At 46.0% G+C, this 27,372-nt stretch overlaps 1 protein-coding gene across 6 annotated transcripts; it reads left to right on the top strand.

Moving 5' to 3' along the window:
• Positions 1-221: 221 nt before the first annotated feature.
• On the top strand, positions 222-19,129 carry pals2b (protein associated with LIN7 2, MAGUK p55 family member b). Of its 6 annotated transcripts, none has more exons than XM_086171322.1 (14): positions 222-354; positions 6,070-6,133; positions 9,863-10,113; positions 12,283-12,383; positions 13,407-13,559; positions 15,558-15,710; positions 15,887-16,114; positions 16,631-16,762; positions 16,845-16,941; positions 17,113-17,181; positions 17,266-17,427; positions 17,507-17,709; positions 17,793-17,921; positions 18,821-19,129. In XM_086171322.1, the coding sequence occupies exons 3-14, from the start codon at positions 9,981-9,983 to the stop codon at positions 18,995-18,997; spliced, it is 1,737 nt and encodes a 578-aa protein (XP_086027448.1). In that variant the 5' UTR covers positions 222-354; positions 6,070-6,133; positions 9,863-9,980; the 3' UTR covers positions 18,998-19,129. The 6 variants fall into 6 exon arrangements, with proteins under 6 accessions (XP_086027448.1, XP_086027453.1, XP_086027452.1 ...); XM_086171324.1 differs by lacking the exon at positions 222-354 and adding an exon at positions 1,886-1,935; XM_086171325.1 differs by lacking the exon at positions 222-354 and adding an exon at positions 3,356-3,514.
• The last annotated feature ends 8,243 nt before the right edge of the window (positions 19,130-27,372 follow it).

Genomic DNA, 27,372 nt, shown 5'->3' with positions numbered 1-27,372 from the left:
CACACGAATGAATGTGACTCATATTTGCACAAGGTAAAATTGTTCCTTTTAACCAAATCAAAGGTACAAATTTAATCAAATATAGGAGAAGTAGCGACCACGTCCAGAATAAAAGGTGAATGGGAGAATATTCATGCGCTGTACGAACTCGGGGAGGGGCCGGACCTCGGCTGTGATTGGTCAACGGTGCAACGTCATCACAAAAGGGGCGGGGCTTTGCGTTTTGATTGGCACCGTGCGGCTCGGTAGTCTGTCGCGGGACCACGACGAGACAGCCGCGGGGCCGGGGGGCGGGGGTGGGCTCCGAGTGTCCAACCGGGACGGTCCGCCAAGCCGCCGCCAACTCACGCACAGGTAAGCCTCGTCGCTCACCGGTCGCCCTCGCCTGACCCGCAGGGTCTATTCTCCGCGGCGGCGGTCGGTGACGAGACAAAGACAGTTTAACCGTGTTTCAAGCGAAGGAGAGTTTTGACAGGGCGGGAGGTTTTGCCCCCCCGCCGCCTCCGTCGGGGAGGAGAGCGGGCTTCGGTCAGGAAGCTCTCCGTATGCGGCAGGCGCCCTATTTGTAGTCCTTGTAGTCTTTCTTGGACGTCTTAACGGAAGGATACCGCGGATGGATTTTCGGAGCCGTTGAGCGCGCGCACGCCACAATGGCTTGGGATGGGTGACCGAAAAAAAAAAAAAAAAAATGGCCGCACGTGCTTTGGCGTGATTGGCGGGCGCGGGCGCGAGCGCCCGACAGCTGTGGTCACGCGCCGGTGCGCCTGCGCGTTTGGCACGGAGCCGGACTCGGGTGGGAGAGCTGGGCGTGCGCGTGCGCGTGCGGGGGGTCTCCGGGAAATCGCCAAGGTGACGCCGTTCTGCAAAAATAAATCTAAACTTTTAGCAACGGTCTACTTTTTAATGTCATTGCATTGACTATTTACCTATGCATTTCTTTGCTTGTCGCTGAGAAATAGGATTGCACATGAGTTATTATTATGTAATACATCCTGCAACCACTTACGCCTCACTGTTTTTTATTGTTTACATTTTTTAAATGCACTTAGGAAACGACTGAATTGTACGGTAACAAGTGTTAGCGCCGGGGTCCTTGGTTGGATTCCGACGGGGGCTTTCTGTGTTGAGTCTCCGATTTGACCGCGAGAAGGAATGGTTATATATGTTTAGAACGAGAGAGTTAAATAGTTTTATGTCTAGTTTTACGTGGTCCGGTGATCGATTGGCGACCAGTCAGTGACAGCTGGGAAAGGCTCTGGCCCTCCCGTCACCCCAAGTAGAGGATGAGAGGTTTAGATAACAGTAAATGAATAAAAGTCTCGCGCATTAAGGCCATCTTAATCAGAAGGGCGAGAGGTGACTGGTTTCTGAGCTGTCGAGCCTCACACCTGATGGGGATGAGAGCCCATGTTAGCATCCACCGCCACCGCCATTCATTTCATGAATGAGATATACTCTGCCAGACCAATAGGGGGGCTGTGAGGATCATGTTGCATGTAAACTAGGATTTATGGGTCCTACTCACTTGCTTTTTGTCTTGTAACAAAGTCTAATCTGATTAGTTGATGCAGAGGAGGAAGGGAAGCAGACCGCAGATCAGTACCGTCCCTGGGAGGGGATATCCAGTAAGTCTTTGTTTGCCGCCATCGTGCGTCGGTTCTTCTCCGTGATAGAAGACAGCTGCGACGCTGACCCCCTGTCAGCAAGTCAGAAGAAAACCAATTTAAAACGACGCAAACATCCGTGATGTCGGGAAGTACGACAGCTGAGCCGTTTGGACCTTAAATCTACAATTCAAACACGTCCGCTTTTCATTTACTAATGCATACGCAGAACGGCCCAAAAAGACGAGACAACAAACAGGTGGAAGTGCTTGCGATAGATGCACACCCTACGAACGACGTCCCATTCTCGGCACCAGGCTGCTGAGGTTACGTAAGTAAAATGAACGTTTGCGTTACGTGATGCGATACTTGGCAAATGGAGAAAACCATCTTTGGCTTGGTTCCGTGGCACCCGGAAGTGCCGATTCGCCTAATTTCATCAATACGCTCAGGTGTTAACAGGGGCAGGAGACGATAGATAAACAAGCGCTAACCTTAAACCTGGAGACAGAACGCTTCAGCTGAGATCTATCGGCAATTCTTTTGGAAAACTTCACAAATGGATAATAACTGCATGATGTGTATATATATATAGACATATGTACATATAATACAGTACAACCCCGGCTTACAAATTCAATTTGTTCTTTGACTCCGAACCTGTTCGCGAACCCAATCAGTTTTTCATTGAAATCAATCTAAGTCCCATTGATCCGTTCCCCAGCTCCGAAAAGAAAACTGCACTTTTTGAAACTTTTTTGTGGGTTTATTTGTGGCAGAAATACAGCAAGGAATTAAATAGAACGTTAGTTATTACTGTTTTTTATGGTGTTCTTTGTCTTTTTACTTACGCTCGAACTCTGCGTTTCCTAAGCGCAAAAGTAAAGCTTTCTTGCATATGAGACCCTCGCTAAGCGAGCTGTCGTTCATTAATCCAAGCTAACAATCACTTTCCTACTTCTTCCAAGACTCAAGTCCTTTGTTTTGTAAGGTAGTCGCCCCTTTAGCCACATCAGCCATCTAGCGCATCTTCGTTCTTCAGGATTGTACGGATGGTTGGCTTAGCCTGTGTCGTATCGCTTGGCGAGATCTGTAACACAAACACCGCTCTCACGTTTAGCTATTACTTTCTTCTTCAGATCAACTGAAATCCTAACTTCTTCTTAACACCACTAGCACTTTTAACTTTTTTCGGGGCTACAATGAGGGCTAGCTTACAGAAAAAGTGTTACAACAGGAGAACACAGCGATGAACGATGTAAACAACACACACAGCCCGCACAACTGCTGCTATGTTACAACCCCAATGCAGAAAGCCTGTGAGTTTGTTTGTTAGTGTACTCATGCAGCAAACAGCTTGGTCGCAGGTGGAATCAAAATCCGATGGAAAACTCCTTTTGTAGGCCGATTTGTTCGTGATTGGGTGCGTTCGTAAGCTGAGGTTCTACTGTATATGCATATATGCATGATGTATATATACTGTATAGATGATATATTTGTTGGATGACAGATTCTGAGTCATCCAACATCTTCTCCCGAGTCCTAATGGTCAGTAGCGGGAGTCTGACGAGGCCAAGTGGAAGCAGTTCCCGTCACGTGGCGCCGGACTGTGTCACGCGGTGCCCATTATTTGGTGCTGGTTTAGTGCAGACAGGTTTCTCCATTGCGATTAGATTACATGACATCATCTGGAACCAGGAATCCACCCATCCCTACCAGCTGCAACACTGATGTTGAGGAAAGGGAGGTCATTTTTTTTTTGTCCTCCCCTCCCGTTGATGACTTTGCGCCGCCATTATGACCGCTCTAATGATCTGGCAGCGGCAGACCATCAGATTTGGAAGATTTTTCGAGTAGCTTTGATTACATAATGTTTGAAAGCGGAAATGTGGATAAACTCTCGATATCAGGTCTGGTTGTGTCTACATGGCAGTCCCTATCATTTATTTTAAAGTTGTAGTAAAATACAGTGGGGAAAAAAAAGTAACACATTAATTACTTGTTGCAATTTTTTCCTCATAGCTTATGTAGAATTTTGGTAGTTTCTACTTAACAGATATTGAGCTACATACTCGGCATTTCTATATACTGTAAGCTTATTGATGATATATTTGTGTATGAATCTTTTTTTGTTTGTTTCAATTCTGGTATTGATCCGCTGACACCCCGGTTCGAGCGTTTCCTGTTTTTCTGGATAGCTGTGTTATCACATGGAGTGACCTACATATGGTTTCTGGAGGCAGGGGGTGATGGATGGGAGGCAAGGCATGGTGCGAATGGCCAGTTTTCATTTCAAATGGCAATGACATCTTTTCTTAAGACAACCGCGCCGTTCCGAGCCAAACGCTGCCGACGCGACAAAGCACAGCGAGAATCCTCAAGCCTTAAGTTTAATAACTGCCGCCTCTGGGTTTGCCGCCTCCTGCCCCACCAGGGCTCCTAAGCGGGCCAGAGCTCACTGGGCTCTTTTGTAATTCTCAAGTCACTGCGAGCAACTCGGAGTGACAGCTGCTGCGATGCCCCCACCCCCGGGTTCCGCGGCGCACAAGAGGGCAGAGGATAAAGGTGAACTGAATGAAGTGACTTGAATGGTAGCTCCAGGGACGATGCCTTATGGGCAGAGGTCTGTATGCCTCAGGGGGTGAAACGTAACGGCCCGTCGGACACACTCCAGTCGCTAAATGCAATGTCGAGTCAAGACAGAGCAAGGACACGTGAGCTCTCCCAGGTTGACAGAAATGTACTGTATGTCTTATACAAAATCTACCCCTCCGATCTCCTTAGAATCCTCGTTCCGCATCTCCCCCTACGCTCGAGATGCTCTTTGCAGGCCTGTATTTCTTGACGGTCCATCCCAATGGGAGCGCGATGTGGGAGCCAACAGTCCGTGTCGCGAAAATGAGCGGCGGGCTTGAGGGACACATTGTATCAAAACTTGACACTCGCCGATTTTAAATTCATTATAGAGATGACCATTTGTTTGTAGTCCTCTTCCCGTCCAGCATCTGTAGACTCCATAAAACAACCCCCTTCTTCGGTGGTGTCTCACTCGTATCCGTAACCGTTTTTTCTGCATATTTTAGTATAATTCATCCTTCTTGCTCCGGATCTCCGAACCCCTCCCCTGAAATTCTCCAACTCCCTTTTCAGTACTTTCCTCTTCCATCAAATTCTGACCCCTCTGAACCCTTTTTCCGCTGAGTCCCCCCCCCCTCCCATGTTTGCTTCTTCCTTTCCCCTCGATTGGCATGGCCCCTGCTCCTTGGTGTGCGTAGAACTTGGCAGAGAGTTGCACCGGTGACTCCGATCCGCTATTAACATTCTTCCAGAGGATATCTTTCACTTCCAGTGAATGTGCCCAGCCTGATTGTAATCTAAGTTACGTAATGCATCAACTCCTCTCCTGTGTCACACCGCGAGTTACCAATTGGGTCCGACATCAGAGGCGAAAAAGTGCCGGCGCAAGGGGTTTGCAGCAAAGCCGATAATAGCTATTCTTCTTCCCCTAGCGTCGCCACCGCATTTACAAACTGTTGTGACCGTGCTGGAGGAGCCATGTCAGTATGAACAGCATTAGCTGTTCTCTATGTCTGAGGTCAGGTGATCTTTTCCTGACTGCCTAAAGGATGTGGATAGATATGAGGGCATTACGAGTAGGAAGAAATGAAGCATGCAGGAAAGTAGTATATCCTTTATCTGGCTGGTGCAGAAAACACCAGCGTTATCACGCTAGCCACCGTGCCCTCGCCGGCTTGCATTTCTAAACCGTCGATTTTTGTGAAAAAGGCTGCGCGGCACTGCTGATTTTGTTTATCTTATCAGTTGTGTAATGGTTCATTTGCAGGATAGTTCGGGGCAAAAATGAAAACAAAACACGTCCTCCCAAGGTTACCATCCTTTGCCTTGTCATCTTAGGTCATCTTTCATTGTGTTTATTTGTACCATGCTCCTTATCTTTCCTGGAACTCCCTGACCTTGTCAGCACTTGTTCTTCTTTTTTCCCACGGATGATCTTTGAGGAGCCATTGAAACTCAACGGAACGAGCGGGAAAGGGACGGCCTTCAGTTTACTGGACTTTGAATAACCCTGCGCAGGAGTGTTACAAGGCAGCGAGGAAACGGTAGCACGTCGGCAACATAGCACCAGTAGCTACCTAACTAGCAAGTATGTAGCATCTTCCAGGATCTCCAGTGTTCAGCGTGGACTCTGGAAATAAATGCATGTATGTACTGACCTGGTAGCAGGACATAAGTAGCGCAGAGGAGGAGGAATCATCCCCAACAAATCTCGTAGCTCCAAATGAGCAGCAGCCAAGACTCAGGGCTGGTTCAGCCATATTCTTGTCATTAAATACAACTGAGGTGGTACCATGCTGAAGGGGAGCGGAGTATCTTTGTTATGCTCGCCATGTTTCTAATGCCCATCTTATGCCAACGAGTGAAATCCATCTCTTTTGCTGTCCAGGCCTTCGGAGTTGACCGACGAGCAGCCAAGCGTGTCTGGAAGTCGGCAACAGCGACTGATCGAGGTAAACACGACTACCCTCCCTGGTTCTGAATCTCTGCTTAGACACTGGCGAAATTTTTGTAAGGATAAAAGAAAAAAAACACGCTGACACGTTTTTTATTTCCTCGAAGGGAAATCCGCTAGGCCCTTTGAAGCAGAACGCTCCGTTCCCCCGCCGTTAAAGATTTATCATCCCGCAAAAGCAACATATTTCTCTATGTGTTGGGTTATATCACCTCCTAATCATGGCGGCGACCAGAAGAAAGGGCACTCTGTAGATTTTAGCTCTTCATTTGTCAGCGAGAATGTTAACCGGGTTTCTCCAGTCCTTTTTCACAAGCAACAGGCATTCTGTAAGTTCATCTTCAGGGGTCGCCACAGCCAATCATCTGCCTCCATCTCACCCTCTCCCCTGCATCGTCTTCTCTCACCCCCTGCTAACCTCATGTCTCCCGTGACTCCATCAATAAACCTCCTCTCTGGTCTTCTTCTGCTTCTCCTGCAAGGAGGCCTGGCCAACCTCAGCATCCTTCCACCCAAACCTTCAACATCCCCTCCTCTGTAAACATCCAGTTGGACCTTAACTCCAGAGCATCTAACATCTAGTGGACCCATTCCTGACTCCGAACCGGACATCATCTCCGGTCTTACTTCCATCTTCCACACCTTTCCTCTCGTTCAAGCTGATGATGTTTTATCACCCCTCCCAGTGATTCCTCACCTCTTCTCCACACCCTTGGTTCCCCCGGGCTGTTGCCCATCGGTTCTTCAAATCCTCCAGCTTCTTCTATCTCCACTCCAGTCCCTCTTGTTGCTGCTGACCTTTGTCCCTCTCCTTTCCAACACATGCCTCCACTTCTGGGTTGCCCTTCGCCTGCTCTCTGGAAACACCTTAAAAAAAAAAAAAAAAAAAAATGTAAATTGTAAGATACATTTTGGGACAATATCATCAAAATAAGAAACGCAGGACAAAAAACCCAACATCTCCCGGTATTGAATTTTTTCCATCGAAGAAGGCAGATTGATCCGTGTTTCTGAGCTGTAGTCACTCAAGTGTAGATCCCTTCCATCTTCCAAGTCATGGGGTGTGATCTTATGAATAATTAAAAAAAAAAAGCATTTACAAGCTTAAAACATCGGCTGTTGAATGACGCGGCCGCCTTTGCGGCCATTTGGGAATCGGTCGATGGGACTGTCGCAAAAAGAATGGGAAATTAAAGCGGGCGCCGGAGACTAATGGCGCCTGATTCGATGCGACATCGCAAATCCCCGACGGATGCACCAAATCCCGAACGGTCGCTCTCGGGGTTGAGAAACAGCGATTGATCCATTCATGCACCATCCATTTTTCCCTTCATGTTTGAGATTCCAAGAGTGCTGCTGAACCTTTCGGACTTTTTTTTTTTTTCTCGAGACTAAAATTGCGTTCTCAAAGCTACGACACAATGCCTTTGGTCTGATTTTTAACGTGACAGATAATTTAAGGGTACCAATCAAGCGAAGGGATGAAGGAGTTAAACCTAAATGGTAGACAATCTTTGCTTATACGGCACTTTTGTCACCTTGCGGTTGCAGTGCGGTTTACGCCGGAATGGCATTCACCCATTCAACAACTTACGGTTTCGAAAAATAGGAATTAGCCGTTCAAGTTACGGATTCAACTGAAATTGAAAGGGTACACGTCGCTTTTAATCGACATAAGGTTTACTGAATTAAAGGAATGAATATTTGGGAGTTGCCGCCTGATAGTATATTTCTATTTCTAATTGAGCGTTGATAAATTATTCTCATCATATAGAAACGCTCCAAAATCATGCTGCACTCCAAATACGGGAGTAATATGAATCCACTCTTTGGCCCCGAGGCAGACGGAGGCCGCGTGCTAATGGTTGAACACTGACCGTGGCAAGCGAGAGATTTGTAATCCCGTGCTTTTGTGGCTGGATTAAAATCCCATCCTGTGAGCTGGAGGAGGGGTTGACCGGTCATGTTGAGCATGTTGAGGGGAAGGCAGGGGGGGGTTGGGCAGGGATGGTAGCGGGAGGGCGGGGGGGCGGATTAAGCTCGCCGATCTGCTCCTTCCCCGGGCAACTGTGTCGGCGGTGGGCGGGGCTTGACACTCCAGCGGGAGGCACGCCGCAACAACGCTAACATAGCCGCATGAAATTAACCGAATTTGAGTTTTCACCGCAAAATACGGCCGACGGAGAACCAGGGGGATTTCTGGATATCGTAAAACACGTTTTAGTAGTCATTGTTTTCAGGCCGGCGCGATAACAAGCTCTGCATTTCACCTCCGTAGCAGAACGTTTAGCTTCCCCGACGCGCTTAGCTTTGCTCTGATTCAGTCCAGCACTTGCTAAGTTGGTGATTTCCAATTTCCTTCTCCATTTGAAAACCCACCTGAGATGTCGCAGATGAAACATAAGCCCCCGCCCATTCATTAAGACGCTCAATGCGGAAATGTTTCGCTCACATTTTTACAGACTTCCAACGCAAACGTGTCATTTAAAGCTGTTCCCGATTGGAGAAACGGGAGTTCAGTTGCTATCTAAACGGATGAGATATTGAAAATGTTTAGTCTCGGCATGTGAAGAAAAGACGGGAGGGCGTTAGCAGATGCTACGATTTAGTCAGACGGTTAATATTTCACGACGGTCCAATTAAACCCTTCATCGGGCACAAAATATTTTCGATTTATGAAAGCACGAGACTTTTCGGGGCGACTCTCGTATTTTTTGTCCAGCACTGACGCTATTCCAAAAATAAAGCATCTGAAGAGCACTTCAAGCGTTTTCGTGTTTTCCCCCTTTGGTCGGCAATTACGAAGTTTCATCGTCTCCGTCCAGGACGATCTGGGAGACGGAGACTTTTTTTTTTTTTTTTTTTTTTTTATTGGTCTTTAGCCAATCACAAGGGGGGGCAGAGGGGGAGTTAATCCTGTCAGCACCTCATGTCTGCTGACTTAACAAGAAGTAAGTTGGCGAGAAGGGAGTGGGGGGGGGTAAATTTGAAGAGAATGAGAGACAGAGGCATGAGTTTTGGAGGGGAGACCCCCCCCACCCCCACATTTGGCCGTCACATGCTGCTTTGAGGCGGGGGCAAACACAACCCTGCAGCAGGGTGTCCAAAATCCTGGGCAAATGAAGGGAAAAAAAAGGGGGGGGGGTTGAACGGGAATGCAGGGTCAGACCCTTATCAGTAACGGTTATGTAAGATTTACTTACATAATGATGCGTCCATTAGTGTGTGTGTGTGTGTGTGTGTGTGTGTGTGTGTCCCTCTGTGTCTCCAACATTGGGGGCACCTCAACTTTGGGGTGGGGTCAGGAAAACAAGAAGAAGGGTACTCAAGCCAGCCCTCAACAGCGGGAGAGGATTGTCGGATTAAACGTGCGAGCGTGTGTGTGTGTGTGTGTGTGGGTGATGGGGGGGTAGGGATGGGAGGGTATTAAAAGCAGAGTGGAGGGAGGAGACTGACAAGCATTGAACGCATGCCCACATCTGTGTACGCTATCCAGATTTCTACCTCTGCCTGGCTTTCACGCCCGTCTCTCTGAACTTATCCCTGCATCAGCCTGGCTCCTTAGCCCCCCCTCCCCCCCTCCAGCGTCTCTCCTCAACGCCACTCTTCCAAGGCATTCGCGTCCCCCCCCCGAATCTTAATCCCGACTTCTTTTGTTGCTCTGATCGTGCCTCTTTGTATCTTTCATTATCTACAACCCCCCCCCTCCTGCCCCTCTCCGTCCCAGTGACTTCAGAGGGGAAGCGGCACCAGACGAGTGGATCGGAGGAGGTAGTCCCAGGTCCGCTGGGGGGGTTAGCCTTAGCATACTCGTGGCGACGGGGAGGACCGAGCGAGCCTCGGAGATGGTCACGTCTATGGAGGATGCCAACGGGGTGCAGGAAGAGGAGGAGGAGCAGGAGGTGAAGCCCCCGGGACAGCCCGGCGTGGAGGTGGCCCTCGCAGTCCAGACGTCCCAGGGGTCCGATGCACCTGGAGGTGAGGAAAGGAAAGCAAAGGGCACTGTTAGTCCTTTTTTTTTTTTCCTTTATAATTCTTTATAATAGAGGGAAACTGAAGGGTGTGTCACTTTTGCGGAAGTCGTTCCCGTCTTGTCCACCCGTGAACTACGGTAAACAGGGATACCCGGTGTGAGGCAGGTTTTCCCCAGATGTACTTGCAGAATTTGTTTTTGAACCGGAGTTGCCTGTTTTGAAGCACTTTTAAGCGCTCTCTGCTAATGGCATTCCCCAAGTCCTGCGCTGCTAGGTGTGCATCCAGTGGCGGTGGGGACAGTGTTAATTATAATCGACATTGTCACACTGTTTACCGCCCACCGTGCAACCTTGGTCCGTCATCTTTGCCAATATTCTGAATTAAAAACTCACTTAAACTTTTTTGGAACACGAGCCACACGGCTAAACAGGACCACTCGACACCTTCCCGTTACCTTAGTTGGCTTTTGATGCCTCCTTAGGCCACTTGTAGCCGGGAGCTGGACGGAGGTCTCATATTTAAAAGTGACGCACGGCAGGAAGCAAATTGACGCTCTTTGTCGTGAAAACAAGGTGTGCACGAATACAACCGGGAGCCGTGGATAAGATGAACGAGTATTTCCTCCGGCTCAAGGACAAAGTGAGGAAAGAGCTGACCCAGTGAGCGACGGTCGACCCAAACGGAGCGGGAGCTACAGCGTAACGTGAAATCCCCCTGGGTTTTCGGTCAAGCGTATGTTCGGGGGGTTTACGGCCAAGCGTGTGTCTGATACTTCTTGTCACAAAAGTGTTTGCGTTCACGCAGAGGAGTCCAGCCTTTGGCCCTGGTGCCCCGCTCCTCTTTTCAAATGAATGTCCTGGAAGCATAAAAGCTACGATGGAGCACAAGAATTTAATGAATTGACATGTTTGAAAAAGAGTCCAGTCCTGGCCAAGGCTTAATGATTATTAGGCGTAGTTGTAGTTTTAAGTTGTCATCGGGAAAAGTCCTCGCTTTTCTGTCTTTAGAAGGATTATTATAGGGCTTTTGTGTTCATGATGAATTGTACAATTTCTCCAAACACACAGATGAGTTGTCTCCAAATTAACTTTGCTCATGGAATTGAATGAAATTGAAATTGGCTATTGATTTGCTGTCATCCTCAATTAACCCAACAAGTCCCCAATAACCGTCAGCGAGCACCGTGCGGGTATCCTTGTTGATCGTCACGGAGCTTTTCAAGACGGCCGACGCCCACATGTTGAAACTTACTAGACAAGCCAGTGCATTTTGTTAGCTGTTGATACAAGTGAGAGGCCTTTTGCACTCAAACTTGCCCAATGGGAGCAGGGATGCATCCACTGATGGCGGTCGCTGAAAAAGACTTGGGTGACTCCTTCAACGGGCCATACCGAAGTGTTGATTATCTTAGAAGTCCCAAACATATTGCATTGTGCGATTTTTTTTTTTTTTTTTCCATTTCAATTTGTCACCCCCTGTTGTTGCATAAATACGCTGTGTTGACACAAGCTCTTGCATAACGGCATTTGCCTGGAGCTCAAATGTCTGGATTTAAAGGTAACCCGACCTTTTTGCACTAAAATACTGGCATCATCACAGTTTCACATGAAAGAATCGGGCTTCATCCCCGGTTCAGTTTATTCCGTGATTGTCGGCATCTCCTCCTCTGCGACCGGGGAGACGCCGACAAGCAGACGGTCAAAGGAAAAAAAAAAATCCCGCCCCATTTCAGGCCCCGCAGGAGTAAGTCATACATGGACACGCATCCTCTGTTCCTGCCATTTAAACATCCCTCTGGACCGGAGATACTTCCACCTGCCCCATTTAAAATGTCTTATCTGTGATCGTGAGTGGAATTTATTGGGTCAAAACCGTCCTTTAAAAATTCGTCATAATGACAGAGGCACGCTCGTTTCCAAGTTCCAGGTATTGACCAAGTATGCTCTCTCCGGATTCTAAATGGGCTTCGAGACCCCGGCGTCACTTAGGTGTCACTCACATCCAACGCCTCTTTCCGTCAACACAGCAATTCCAAGTGCAAAGAACTTTGCTTACAGGGAGTTCATGCACCGCCGTCCCGCATCTGCAGTGTATTTTTCTGTGTTCTGCCGCTTTCACGTCCGACTAACTGCCGCTCACTGCTTTTATCCATGTCTCCACCTGTCCATCCAGCCGTGCAGCAGGTGTTGGATCATGTCGGAGAGCTGCCGGCCTCCACGGGAGCCAAAGACATTGACCTGCTCTTCCTGCGAGGCATCATGGAAAGTCCAATTGTACGCACCCGGGTTCAGGTAGCACACGTAGATGTCTGAGTGAGCAGCCAGGCCGGGTTCCGCAGGCTCCCTTTGCTCCAGGTGGAGAGGAGCTGGAAGGCTAACACTCATCCTCAAACTTCGTTTTCACTGCATATATACTGCTCAAAAAAATAAAGGGAACACTTGAACAACACAATGTAACTCCAAGTCAATCACACTTGTGTGAAATCATAGTGTCCACTCAGGAAGCAACACAGATTCATTTGGACTTGTTTTCAGGACATTACATCAAAGTTGGATCAGCCTGGAGTTTGTTTTTACACTTTAATTTGGAGTGTGATTCCTAATCCAGACCTCCATGGGTTGATACAATTGATTTCCATTGATCATTTTGGTGTGATTTTGTCGTCAGCGCATTCAACTGTGTAAAGAGCAAAGTATTTCATAAGAATATTTCATTCATTTAGATCGAGGATGTGTTTTTTAAGTGTTCCCTTTACTTTTTTGAGCAGTGTATATACCATCAAATTTTTTGTCTCACATTAAAAGTGTGCAGTGGCGGAGTGATGACCCCAATTTTTAGTGCTAGTGCCTCACAGAAAAAGGTCCCAGGTTCAATTCCAACAAGGGGCTTTTTTTGTGTGGAGTTTGTTTGCCACTTGTGTCTCCGCGGGTTTCCTCCAGGTTCTCACCGTGCAGGAAGTTTATTGGAGACCCCAAAATGCCCAGACGTGCGAATGGTTGTTTGTTCCTATATGCAGCTCCTATATGATTGAAGGATTGCTTCCCGCCACAGTCCAAAAACCTGCTTTTGGTCACCCGAACACTAAATTGTGCGCAGCAATGAATGAGAGAGTGCACGTTTTGCATGTTTCCACACGTTCACACCTCACCTCGTATGCCCGTCGTCCACTGTCAGCCGGAAGTAGCTCTCGCACCCTCTCCCCGCGACCCCTGTGGGAAGAAGAAGCGGTACATTTAATGAAAGAAGGGGTAGTTCTCTGTACGACAGGTTTCTCAGGCATTTCCTGTCGCCCTCAGTCGCACGAGCAGCTGGAGGAGGTGAAGCTGGAGGCAGTGCAGGACAACAACGTGGAGCTGGTGACGGAGATCCTCGGTGACATCAACAGCCTGAAGGTAAAGGACGACAGCGCGGCCGAACTCTCCAGGATCCTGCAGGAACCCCATTTCCAGGTGCGTGCTTTAACATCGCCAGCGCTGCCGGACACGCCGTTGTCATGTGTTATTTTATCATCACTTTAATTTCTAAATAGAGACCGACTCATTTTTTTATCTCATTAAAAGTATTTACCGTCACACCTGGACTATTCAGCACACCTCAATATAAGCCACACTGACTAAAAATAACTAAATAAATATATGTGTATATATATTGGCCGCACATTGTAACATGAGATATTTACACAGAACTTTTTTTCGAAACTTTTGATGAAACACATACTGGTAACATCCATAAAACACATACTGGAAATGCTTTTTCTGATCAGTGCCTGTAACATGACTGATGGAAAAAAAAGAAACTAAATAAATAACTCAAGGAAATGTCCATCCATCCATTTTCTATCCCCGTTTTTCTTCTTCCTGCGCACTAAAACTGTGAGTCGTTTGCTTTTCTTTTCTTTTCTTTTCTTTTCAATTTCTTCGAAATGGAATGGTCTCAGAATTTCACGGTAATTTCATTGGTCAGATGTGACATTTTGGCGGCATGAAGCCCGTTCACCCCCCAAAAAAAAAAAAACATAAATTAGCCGCAACATAGCATTTTTCAAGCTGCAGCGTTCAAAAAAAACAAAGGCGTATTGTCCGGAAATTACAATAACCGATTTTAGAATAAAAAAGTAAATCAAACGCTTGACATTTTAATGGCGAGTGGTCTCCGCTTACAAAGCGCTCGGTGTTACATTCACACACACACACACACACACACACACACACACACACACACACACAAAGCCATCGTGAACACTTAGGTGCTCAGATACCTTAGAATAAACGTGTCCGAACTTTTTGCAAAGCGGGTCATATTTGGTCGGGTGAAAATGTGTGACGGCTGACCATTCAGCCTGATATTCTTTGAACCATATACATTAAATGTAAATGAACTATTTCATGACAGTTTTTATTGCAAATGGCATACTTTTCACGTCTTAGTACAGAATACAAATTTAAGGTTTTTACCGAAATCACTCTGTCTTTCATATTATTGTAATTGTGCAATTATATATATCTGAATTTCAAGACGCCGGGAAAAACTTGATTTGCTCTCAATGTGAATCGCGTGGCTTCTTTTAAATATTTTTATTCAATGTCGCCCATCGCGCGACCGTCGATATTTAACTTGGCCTCCGGTCGTAACGCGGCGCCGAGGGGAAACCGACGACGGCAACAAAGAGACGATTCTCCGGATTTTACACGCAGCCGTGCAACGCCAACCCCACCGACAGACAGGCGCTTTGCGAGGAACCCACCAATCAGGGAGGGAGACATTTAAGCCGAAGCACCAATCAGAGTCCTCGGTTGTGTAAGCCGCGGGATAAGCCTCCTCTGACCTACTGTAAGCGCGTGAGGCTGATGGAAAGGGAGGAAAGACGGGACGGGGCTTCATCGTGTTCCACGACCAAGGAAAGAAACACTAAACCAAAAATATCTGAAAACAGTTTACGGCTATTCAAGCGTCGCCCCGTGCGTTTTCTTTGAAGCGCCAAAACGAGCCAATAGGGGAAGAGTTTACAACAGCGTTTGCGTCCTCGGGTTTGTTACCAGCGTAATCGGGCCGGAACATTCTAGTACAAACAACTTGAATTCAGAGGAAAAACCTGGACGCGCCTTGTTTACATTTCACCCCTTCGTCAGAGAGGGTTTAACAGTTTTTAATCCCGCGTGTCTGTCACTTTTGCTTGCGCCCTCTCGCAAAGATTCATTTTCATATTTTGATGGAACCAAAAATGTTGCTGGAATGGAAAGAAAAATTAATCATATTAGCATATTAGCATATTAGCTGTGATTGACCAGAATTGACCAGAAAGCCAGGAAAGGCTCCAGCAACCAGGATAATATGAATAACGAATAGTCTTAAAACTACTATCCAGAGTCTCCCAAATACACCAAACTACTGGTTATTCCACAAAGGAAAGGCTTTGGTTGTAATTTCCTGTCCGCGTGTCTCCGCAGTCGCTGCTGGAAGCTCACGACATGGTCGCCTCCAAGTGCTACGAGGTCCCGCCGCCGGCGGAGGCGGCTAACGACGCGGCGGTGAACAGCGCCCTGATGCAGGCCGACGCTGTACGCATGATTGGCATCCGGAAGAAAGCTGGGGAACCCCTGGTGAGTGAGACGTTGACCATCTTCACCCTAAAATTAGCAGATCGTCTTCGGAGTATCGGTAGGATTTACAGCACATAAAAAGTCTATTATGGAAGGAGCTCAATGTTAGCGAGACGGTAACTACCAACCCAGACGACGGCGAGTCTAAATCGCTCAGGATGTCTGTAACACCCCAGGGTGTAACTTTCCGCGTCGAGAAGGACGACCTGGTCATCGCCCGGATCCTCCACGGCGGCATGATCGACAGGCAGGGGCTCCTCCACGTCGGCGACATCATCAAGGAGGTGAACGGGAAGGACGTGGGCAACAACCCCACCGAGCTGCAGGACATGCTCAAGGACTGCAGCGGCGGGATCACGCTCAAAATACTCCCCAGCTACCGGGATGCACCCGCGCCGCCCCAGGTAACGCACGCACGCACGCACGCACGGCGATACCGTCAACAGACGCCGGCGCTCCCGGTAATGTCGCGGCAGATGTCGGGCATACGGGATCGGCCGGTGATCCGTCCTACGGCCCTTCCCACAATGCTCTGCGCAGGAATATGAACCCTGGGAGCCCTATTAATAATACTCCACATGCTATCTAGGTCACACTAGCTGTTTCTGTCTTTTGCACACAATCCACGCTCACACACACACACATAAGCTTCCTGTAATCTCATGCTCCCTCGCATGGAAAGTACAGCGCCCTTATTTTTAGACACTTTGCAGATCCCTCCGTGATTGAAAATGAATGAATGGCAGCGCGACCGGCTCCGCAGCTATTAGTGCTTTTCTTTTTTCCACCGGTATGCTTTTATTTCCCCCCCTATCCCTGAAGGGCGACCCGTCGAGCTCGAGCCCGCCTTTTCGAGTCTCCGCAGAACCCCCGCCCCCGTCCCCGGGAATAAATCCGAACCCCTCGTCTGCTCACCACAGGTCTACGTGAGGCCGTACTTTGACTACAACCCGGCCAACGACAACCTGATCCCTTGTCGAGAGGCGGGCATGGCCTTCAACAAGGGCGACATCCTCCAGATAGTCAACCGAGAGGATCCCAACTGGTGGCAGGTGGGACGCCTCGGACGTCTTAGCTAGCGCGTACGTTACTGTCGTCAAGAAACGTGAGGGTTTGAGCTGTGACCTGTGTTAGGGCTGCCACGTGGTGGGCGGCGCCACCGGACTCATACCCAGTCAGTTCTTGGAGGAGAAGAGGAAAGCTTTCGTCCCTCGAGACTTCGACGGGTCAGGTGGGTCGAGCGTCGGGATTCCTCGGATCGGAAACGTCAATTCCGATTAGTTTGGGACTCGAATTCTTTAATAGGAATCGACCCTAGACAAAAAGAGTCGATCGGGCGGAATGTGGTCCGAGCCTGCCACCGTCTGGACAAATCTCGCAATAACCAAACACACCTTCGCAGGGATCCTTTGTGGCACCATCGCCGGAAAAAAGAAGAAGAAGATGATGTATCTCACCGCCAAGAATGCAGGTCAGACTCTCGATGTAGCTCCGAATGTCATCTGATGTCAGCTCTGTGTGCCTTCTAAGTAACCGGCACCGTTGTGCCGGATAGAGTTCGACAGACACGAGCTGCAGATCTACGAGGAGGTGGCGAAGGTCCCGCCGTTCCAGAGGAAAACGCTGGTGCTGATCGGCGCTCAGGGTGTCGGTCGACGCAGTTTAAAGAACCGACTGATGGTCCTTCAACCCGCCCGCTTCGGCACCACCATTCCATGTACGCTCTTTCCCGGTTCGTCCGATCTTGCCGACCGAACGGCGCCGCGGCTGCTTACGTCTGAGTATCGAACCGACAGATACTTCGCGGCGGCCGCGAGACGACGAGTTGGACGGCAACTCCTACCACTTCACCACCAGGACGGAAATGGAGGCCGACGTGAAGGCCGGACGCTTCCTGGAACACGGCGAGTACGACGGGAACCTGTACGGCACCAAGATTGAGTCGATCCACGAGGTGGTCGCCAACGGGCGGACCTGCATCCTGGACGTCAACCCGCAGGTACGACACATCGGATGTTGCCCGAAGGAGAAGACCATGAAGGCCAGAGAGATAAGTTCTCCTCCTGTGTCTCCATTCCAAAGGCCCTGAAGGTACTGAAGACGGCGGAGTTCATGCCCTACGTGGTGTTCATAGCGGCGCCGGATTTCGACACGCTGAAGGCCATGCACAAGGCGGTGGTGGACGCAGGCATCACCACCAAGCAGCTCACGGTAGGTTCAGATCCACTGTTTATGTCTCTCTGCGTAAATTTATAGGTTTGCGTCAGACGTCTAAATATCCGAGTTGTGCAAAGACGTATCGGAGAGGAGCGAGGGATACCGTAGCATTAAAAAGCTGAGAATTTCCAAAAGGAAAAGAGATAGAAGATAAAGTTTGCAGCAGGAAAAAAAGGCAGTTAAGAGTTTAAAAAGGCACAGAGGACGTCGGGTTCAGCAGGGAGATAAATGTAAATATCGTCGGCATAGAAGTTCCTTGAATGGGGTCGGGGGCCCACAGAGTAACATTATCTCGAGGGATTTTATGTATTTTTACTTGTTTATATGCACTGCTCAAAAAAATAAAGGGAACACTTAAAAAACACATCCTCGATCTAAACGAATGAAATATTCTTATGAAATACTTTGCTCTTTACACAGTTGAATGTGCTGACAACAAAATCACACCAAAATGATCAATGGAAATCAATTGTATCAATCCATGGAGGTCTGGATTAGGAATCACACTCCAAATTAAAGTGTAAAAACAAACTCCAGGCTGATCCAACTTTGATGTAATGTCCTTAAAACAAGTCCAAATGAATCTGTGTTGCTTCCTGAGCGGACACTATGATTTCACACAAGTGGGATTGACTTGGAGTTACATTGTGTTGTTCAAGTGTTCCCTTTATTATTTTGAGCAGTATATAAAGCAATTATAGCAGATGATTGAGAGGTTTAAGGATTCAGAGCTCCCTCGTCCACCTGTATCAATCGACTAAATTGTTAAAGTGAAAAACATCATCAGAGCATTCTTTTCGTCCGACCGGGCGCGTCATTCCTCGCCAATAGCTAGCGATCATTTTCTCAGTGTGTCGCTGTTTCCGTGACTCACGTGTCCCATGCGTCGACAGGACGTAGACCTGAGGAAGACGGTGGACGAAAGCGCTCGAATCCAGAGGGCCTACAGCCACTACTTCGACCTCACCGTCATCAACGACAACCTGGACAAGGCCTTCGAGACGTTGCAGGCCGCCGTGGACAAACTGTGCATGGAACCCCAGTGGGTCCCGGTGAACTGGGTGTACTGAGGGCCGGACCGCGGCGCTCGGCGAACCGGCGCGTGCGTTCCTACCCGCCGCTCCTCGACCCCGGAGGCCGAAGAGGAAACACACCTGTAAAATAAACATGAGTATCATTAAAAAAGAAAAAAAAAAAAAAAATCCTTTTGTCACTTTCTCCTCTTGGGCCTGCATGTCAACTTTTTTTCTACTTGAGAACTCAAAAGGGAAAAAAAAAAAAAAAAAAAAAAAAAAAGAGTGCTTATTTATTTTATAACTTTTTACGGAGGACCTTTCTATTCAATGCAGAGTTCCAAAAGCTCAGATACCCAGGTCACGTTTTCACGTTAATTTATCGCCGTTACCCGTGGTGTGATCCCCCCTCCCCGACCCCAAACACAGGATTTCTCTCCGAAGATCCCAAATGGAGACCCGGAAAGGACGAATCACCGTCTCCCCCCCCGCCAGTGTTCCAACCGTGTAGTTTTTCATTTGTCGCCTGCGTGCAATGAATTGTTTTAGTGTCCCGTAGCTTTTTTTAAAGGAAAAAATGTTTTTTTTTTTTGTCTTACAAGCTTTTCACAGCTATAGTTGATACTAGTGATCCTTTTCCTTTTTTTTTTTGTTTTTATATTATCCTCACCTGCTCATCCGCCCGTTTGGAGGAAAGACCCTCAACACTGTGGTCGTTCCTTGTTTATACCCGCTTCTAAATGTCGGATCGTTTTGTGTATTCTGTGTGAAAGTGGACTACACCCACTCTGGTTTTTTTTTTTTTTTTTTCAGTGTTGCAGTAAACCTGAAAGCCTAAAACAACCTCCAAATAAATAGATTGAAATCCACCGTCGTCACATCTGTGCAGTGTTTTGAGAAGACAAGTTGCCCACAAAAAACAGAATTTGTGAAGGTTATTCAGACACAGCGGAAAAGGCTGATCAGATTTTCCATCGTGGAAAAGCAAAATGTTCTTAAAAAATTCTCAAATTGAAATTTCCTAAAATGCCATGGGGATGATTGATTCGATCGATAGCTTTATCTGAAAAAGCTGGGGGGGCATTCGATTATTCAAGTTTGCACTGCTAGTGTAGCAAATCCCAGCTCCCAGGGGACGATGGGAGAACAAAAGACGAAAAAAGGAATATTTTTGAGTCACAAACGTGTGAAAGATAGAAAAAGGACACAGATGGAAATCTTTAAAACTTTTTTTTTTTATTAACGCAACTTACAGTCAAGCCAAAGAGTGATCTATATTAAGTGATACGTATTCACATTATGTACTAACAGGGTTTACAGCATGTCTTGTGTTCTGTAAGCATAATTGTTAACAAAAGAGGAAAGGTAGGGTGGAAATCAAACCTTACGACTTTTTACGATGACAAGAAAGGAGTTTAGCAGTCGGATATGAATGAATTTTAACAATCTGCAAAAAAAAAAAATAAAAACAAATCACCGTAACAGGAATGACAGAAAAAAAAAAAAAAAAAGGAATTTTGGCATATTGTGGTTTATTAAATTAAAAAAAGAAAAGGGGTGAGGAGGAAAAAAAAAAAAAAAAAAAAAAAAAAGAAACCATATACAACCCCCCCCCCCCGCGGAAAAAACCCAATACAGACACACCGAAAGCCCAGAAGCTGAACTGTTGACGCGGGGTTTGGGGTCGGTAGGGTTTTGGGAGGGTCCGAATTCTCGCGGCTGTGCTGGGAGACTTTGGTCACTTTGCTCCTCCGTCGTGGGCGTTTCGACGGATTTGCGTGGGGGAGGGGGGGAAGGGGTTAAATAATGTTATCTCTTGATGATTGTCTTTTTTTTTTCTCTTGGTTTTAAAAAAAAAAAAAAAAAAAGGAAAACTAACGGTCGCGGGGATCGAACGCGGTGATCGACGGCGTGTCCGGGACAGCCCCTACATTCCAGAGGAGGTAGTTCAACATGGCAGTGATGCTAGTTTTTTGTTTTGTTCACAAGACCTATCGAAACGGGGAATCGAGATATAATAATAATAATAATAATAATGATGATAATAGTGCATAATTTGTGTTGACTTTTAAGGCCAAATGGGGAACTCTGCAGGAAAAAAAAGGCTGCTTTAAGACAACGGTGCGGGTGGAGCTGGCACAGTGAGACCAGTTAGCCCTTTTATTTTATTCTATTTTTTTTTTTTTTAATTTCCTCACTGCAACGTTGGATTTGACGAGTCACGTTACGCCCCGGAGCTGCGCTCGGCAGCTCATCCGTCACAAGGAGCTTTGGCTACACAGACAGGGAAAAATTCCAAAAAAAAAAAAAAAAAAACCACACAAAATTGAGCTTAAATTGCATATGTGTGTATATATATATATATATAGATATATAGTTTGGCCACAGGGTGTAACGTAACATCTATTACACGATAAGGACTCTATGAGATTGATTGGTTGAGGCGTTTGCACAGCCTGCGGTGACATCAAAACCTCCCGATGGGGTCAATTTGAGATTTTATTGGACAATATGAAGTACACTAAAAGAAAAATGCAGCATATATCAGGCTTATGAGGTACTTCATGAATGTGTTTGTGTGTGTGTGTGTGAGTGCATGTGTGTATCTATATATATATATTTATATATCTCAACCTTTTTAGAAAAGCTCTTCAAAAGTCATAATTCCTATTGATAGCATAAAATACCTCGTCAGTTTTCTGTTTTTTTTTTCTTCCCATTTTTTTTTTTTTTTTTTTTTTTTTGTTTTGTTTTATTTACCGAGACTGCTTTGAAAGTGCAGAAAAAAAAAACAAAAAAAAAACTACACAAATACTGATCGTTCTAATGCAGCACGTATTTGCAAGGTTGCAGGATGATGATGAAGATGATGATGATGATGACGGTGGCGGCGGCGAAGGTGCGATGGGAGCGTTTTTGTTCGGGGGGGGGGGGGATGGAGAAGACAAAAGGTCTACCGAAGGCACGGACACACACACACACACACACCAGATGATTTCTGTCTGGAGCCCGACCGAAGCGCTAGCCACCAATACTGGCCTTTCACAAGGATGTATAAATATGTGTGTGTGTGTGTGTGTGTGTGTGTGTGTGTGCGCGTGCTAGCTGGCATAATAAACAACCCCCCCCCCACGATATTACTTTACATGTAAAAACTGTTTTCACTTTATGTACAATCCAAGCGGGACGCCGGCGAATCTCCTGGCGGCGATTTGGTCAAGATTGGAGGGCGTCTAATGGCTACGATGCGCTATTTAATCGATTGTTTTCTTTAAAAAAAAAAAAAAAAAAAAAAGGAAAACATAACAGAACACCAGAAATGGATCCCGGCGAATGGTTGGGGTCATTTAGCAACAAATCGGGACGTCCCCCCCCTTCTTTTGTCATGCTGGCTTGACGTTTTTTTTTTCTCAAAATGGATACAAGGAAACGCTTGGGCGCTAAAAACACCGCGAGGGTTTATCGCGTGCTAGTTAGCTTTGGCCCCGCCATTATTGCTGCATTGTGATTCGCACACAGGGTGGAAGACCCGACGGCGCTCGATATTTTTTCCCCCGCGGTGATCTCCCCTTAAAAAAATTTTTTTTAAAAATTTAAAAAAAAAATTTTGGTACTCCAAGTCTGTCATTTAAAAAAAAAAATCTTAAAAAAAAAAAAAAAAGGACCCACAAGTATCTTGTAAAATGGCGCGGCATGACGACCCAATCGCAATCAAAAAAATAAAAAATTGGTCCCTTATGACTGTTAAAGTAAAAAGCAACCAACCAGGCAGACATTACTATTATCTCCATTGCTTTTAAATTTACAAAAAAAAAATGAACAAAAACAGTGCTTGTACTGGTTTGGTCTCTACAATTATTGATTTTTTTTTTTTTTAAATATATATATGGGCTAATATTAGCTAGCACCAGACAATTCTGAGGTAGGTTCAATTTTTATCCATTTGTTAATTATTTTTTTTATTTTCCTTGAGGCTTTCGGCCGGTCCCTTCACGGGATGCCACGGCTCCCTCTCAAAATGTAAATAGCAGAAGAAAAAAAGACAAAAAATGAAAATGCTTTGGATGCACCCACCGGGGGGGGAGGGAGGGACGGGGGATCACCTGCCGTGCCGCTTAGCATCAACGCTTCCAGGACTAGCGGTGCACACTGGTAGCTAAGTATGCTAACGCGCTCACGGCGCATGACGTTGGTTTGGCCGCCTAAAACAGCATCGCCGCTGACGTTATTGCTTTGTAATCCAGCCTTCAGCACGCTCCGAATCGCTCGTTGGTAGCTCTACGGTATTTTCGGCCACTTCAAAATATGGCACGAACGCTTTAGACTACATTTGGCGACGATACGTTGATGACCGGAAGTCATGGATGCTGATCGAGCGGAAATAAAAATTGTACTTCTAAGAGACTGGTTTGTATTCGACCGAAAATGATCCTTTACAGTCAGTTTGGCGTTTGACAGCCCGTCTGGGAGTCGGTTGATGTTACAACCGGGGGGATGGAGGTCGTGGACAACGGCCATTTTGGGCGAGGGCAGATCTCAGATCAGTCTTGGCGAGAGAACGAACGGCGAACTGCTATTCGGGGCTTTTTGAGTCGACGGGGAGCAACAGAAACAAAACAAAAAAAACAGCAAAATGCAGAAACCTCGTCGGGAACCGAAGCGGTACCTTGCGGGACGCCGGTTGCGGATGAAGCGCCGACAACCTGCCGAGAGGGTCGTCACAAGGCTAGCGACGTTATCGGATGGAAAACGCCGTCGCCGACGTTCTGCGGTTTGGACTCTTATTTACGAAACAGAGCGCTGCGGGGTAAAATAATAGTTTGCAGCTCGGCCGGTTGACAACATTTGCGCGGTGATCGAAAAACTTATAATAATAAATAAAATTTAGAAAAGGGAACAAAAGTTAATACACTATTTGCAATCACTTTGGTCTATGAATAAGATAAACAAGAGGCAGAACACGAAGCAAACACGAGTATCATCTTATCCGGGGAGCGGGTAGCCTAGATGTTATATAATGCACCAAACAGGCTCTAAATACATTCATGTGGAGCTAGGAAAATAGTTTCTACAATTCTGCTAAATGTCAGCGAAGAGGAGAGGCGACACGTTAGGAGAGGAGAGTGGAATAGTATTTCATCCGGAAAAATCTGACATTTAAAAAACAAAAAAAAAAAAAAAAAAAAAATGAAATAGGGGGACCTCGTTACGCCGCGCTATTCCGTCTTTCCACCTCGGAGTTTTTAACCAAAAACCCGGATGACAGAGGTGGCGCTGCGGCAACTGGGGAATCCGCTCGCCTTGCTTTAGCTTATGATATGTTTTTTTTTTAGTTTAGAAGGAGGCGCCCGTTCTGAGAAAAGCGTCGGGCGAAGGTGAGTGTGTGCAGTGCGGTCCAGACCCCTCCTCACCCCGTCCGAAAAAAAAACATCCATTTAGCTTCGTCTCACAAACGTTCCCCAGTGATATGTCGAGTTGCGCGTTTCTGTTTTTTTTCAGCGCAACATAAACAAGTGGGGACGTGCGACTCTCCCTGACGCCTATATTTACCCTCCGCCCACAGACGTTCCCGGAAAAAAATGTAAAAAAAAAAAAATTTTTTTAATTCTGTTCGGTTTTGGGGGTAAAAAGCTGTCAGTTTGTTTTGCGAAAAACGCGTTTGTCTCTGAAACCGGAGACAAAGGCGCACCCACCTGAGCAAATACGACTTTCACTCACTTTTTTTTTTTTTTTTTTTTTTTAAATGTCAAAAAACAGAAGGCATCGGGATATTTCTGCAAAGAATTAAAAACAAAAAAAAAAAAAAAAAAAAAAATGCTGGATGTTTCGCTGGCTTTATTAAAAAAGGATTCGGTTAAAAAAAAAGAATTGCGAAAAAAATGCTACATTGAGCACGCTACAGCTGACCAAGACTGTCGGCGCTGCAACCAGTTCAGAGGTTGGTATCCACTAATAAAAAAAAAATAATAATAATAATAAAAAAAAAAAAAAAAAAGAAAAAACACCATTCGCATCTGGACATCTAAGGTGCTGATATGAGCCGAGTAAAAACATACAGAGGCGGTGGCAACAACGCCGACAAACCCGTCCCCCTAAAGGAAATGCTTTGGATAGTTAGCAGGTTACTGGGGAACCCCATTACACTTGAATGTAATGGGTTCAAATTGCCTGTCAAAAACATTACATATTTATGTTTGTTTATATATATATATATATATATATATACTGGATGGATGATTTCCACCTTAAAAGTGTTCGGCTTAGTGACACACATTTTGCTGCACGTAAGGGAACTGTAGCCCCCCTTATATATGAATATATAGATCTATATATTCATATATATATATATGAATAAAAGACAGAAATGTCAGAAATGACAAATAGGAATTGATCGGAGGCCTTGCCGCAACCCACTTCCTGTTTGCGTTTTCCTAACATGCGTAGGGTGCGGGAGCTGATGCCGGGGTAACGGGGGGTTTAAGGGGCAAAAAGGATGACGCGCGGATCTTTACGAGAAAATCTAAAAACGACGACCCGCTTTTCGATTTGGCCATCTCGTTTCCAGCGGCAACAGCGGGAAAACAACGGCGGGGGGGGGGGGGGGTCGGAAACAGAGAAGCGCATCCAGTCCGGTAGCCAGGGTGGGGGTTGGGGGGGGTAATTGTACAGAAATGGCCTGCGGTGTGATGTTACCATTACACTATAAACAGGTAACAAGAGGTAGAACACGCGGCCATTTCCATACAATTACACCAGTGTCGAACCACGCGGTTTTGGGGTTTCCCGCCTTGAGCGACGCGACTGGGGAGCGTGCGTCTGTCGTCCGCTATCGAAAAAAAGTGCATCCAAAATGTACATGTCGCGAGACCAGCACCGATTAAAAAAAAAAAAAAAAAAAAATGCACGAGAAAAGACATCATAACAGCAAATATCAAGTACATGATTTTTTTTTTTTTTTTTCCTTTTTTTCTCAGAATGCCCCCGTAAACACAGTCAGTCGGATTTCTATTCGCTTGAATGTGGAAAAAAAAGAGGGGTTGAGGAGAAAAATAAATGTACAAAAAAAAAACAAATTTTACCAGCGGGCCTGCAAAAATGGGGAAAAGAGTAGTTTGCAAGATCATGCCTCAAACTGAGTATTGAAAAAAAAATAAAAAAGCTACGAATATGATTTTTAAGGTGGTTACAGTGAAAACGTCTAGCACCTAATCAGGGGGTCTTGTGTGCTTTCCTTTTTCTCACTTTTTTACTATTTTACCATGCCTGAAAAAAGTCTGAAATCTTATTTAGGCTAAAAAGATTACAGAAGAATAGGTCTGACTTTTATAAACTATAGAAAATCTATCTAAATCACTGTGAATGACCATATATATATATATATCATCCTGTGAGAAAGGCATGACAATACTGAAAAGCTAAACACAAAATGATGACGAGTCATTTAAAAAAAAATTAAATAAAAATAAGAGAGCCCTGGTTCTCTACCTTGAAATCACACTTAAATCGGGTAAAAGCGACAACCCACGGCTAAAATCTCTTGGTTTGAGTCGATGCATAGATAGAAAGAACATTTAGGACCTCTCGGCGCACGCAGGTGAGTATTTTTAGTTGTTGTTTAAAACTAGTAAAAAATAAATAACTGAAAGCTAAAAAAAAAAAAAAACACGCAGTGGGAGGGAGTCGCGTGTCGAGCCGAGGGTCGTCCGGTGGTCATGTGGCATTTTTTTCTGCGTTTTTGCTGTTCACAGAAAGGTGAAGGCGGCTCGGGGTGATGATGGTTTGATGAAAAAAATTTTAGAATGGCAGTTTCCGAATTAAAAAAAAAAAAAAAAAAAAAAAAAAATAGAACTAGTTTATCGAAGGGCGGAGGACTACTTTCTTCTGGTTGGTGAAAAATACTGATGATGGAAATGGATGTAAATGAAAGCTAATTCTAGAAGCTCATAGAACTACAATTCATGGATTCCCGACAGGTTTAAAAAAAAAAAAAAAAAAAAAAAAAAAGTAACCTGACCCCCGCCCGAGTTCTACATGTGGCTCCTTCAATGGCGACTAAGGCAAAATTTAAAATCTTACACAAATAAAAAAAAACACAAGGGAAACTGAATGAGGGGCCAGTTGTTGGGGGGGGGGGCTTTCTGCCTCTGCACAAAAAACGTATTCAAAATATACCTTATTACCAATATAGAATAAAGATTTGAAAAAAGTGTGTTTGCATATAAATACCACTCTCTTGTGCGACAACTGCCCATGATTGCTGAAGCAAACACAATCACAGATTTTTTTTTTCTTTCTTTTTTTTTTTTTTTTTTTTTTAAAAAGTCATATTTTAAAAATTGCTTAACTGGTCGGACAAAGGGGCCGCAGAGAGCCTATCCCGCTGCTCCGTACATTTTTGTAAAAAGTCAGGGTTGACGTGGAGAAGACATCAA

The sequence above is a fragment of the Fistularia commersonii genome, chromosome 24, assembly GCF_037954325.1.
Source record: "Fistularia commersonii isolate RoL2024-O1a breed Wild chromosome 24, RoL_Fcom_v1.0, whole genome shotgun sequence".
In the NCBI taxonomy this organism is placed as follows: domain Eukaryota; kingdom Metazoa; phylum Chordata; class Actinopteri; order Syngnathiformes; family Fistulariidae; genus Fistularia; species Fistularia commersonii.
The sequence above is the reverse complement of the archived record's forward strand: the minus strand, read 5'-3'. Positions and strand labels throughout refer to the sequence as shown.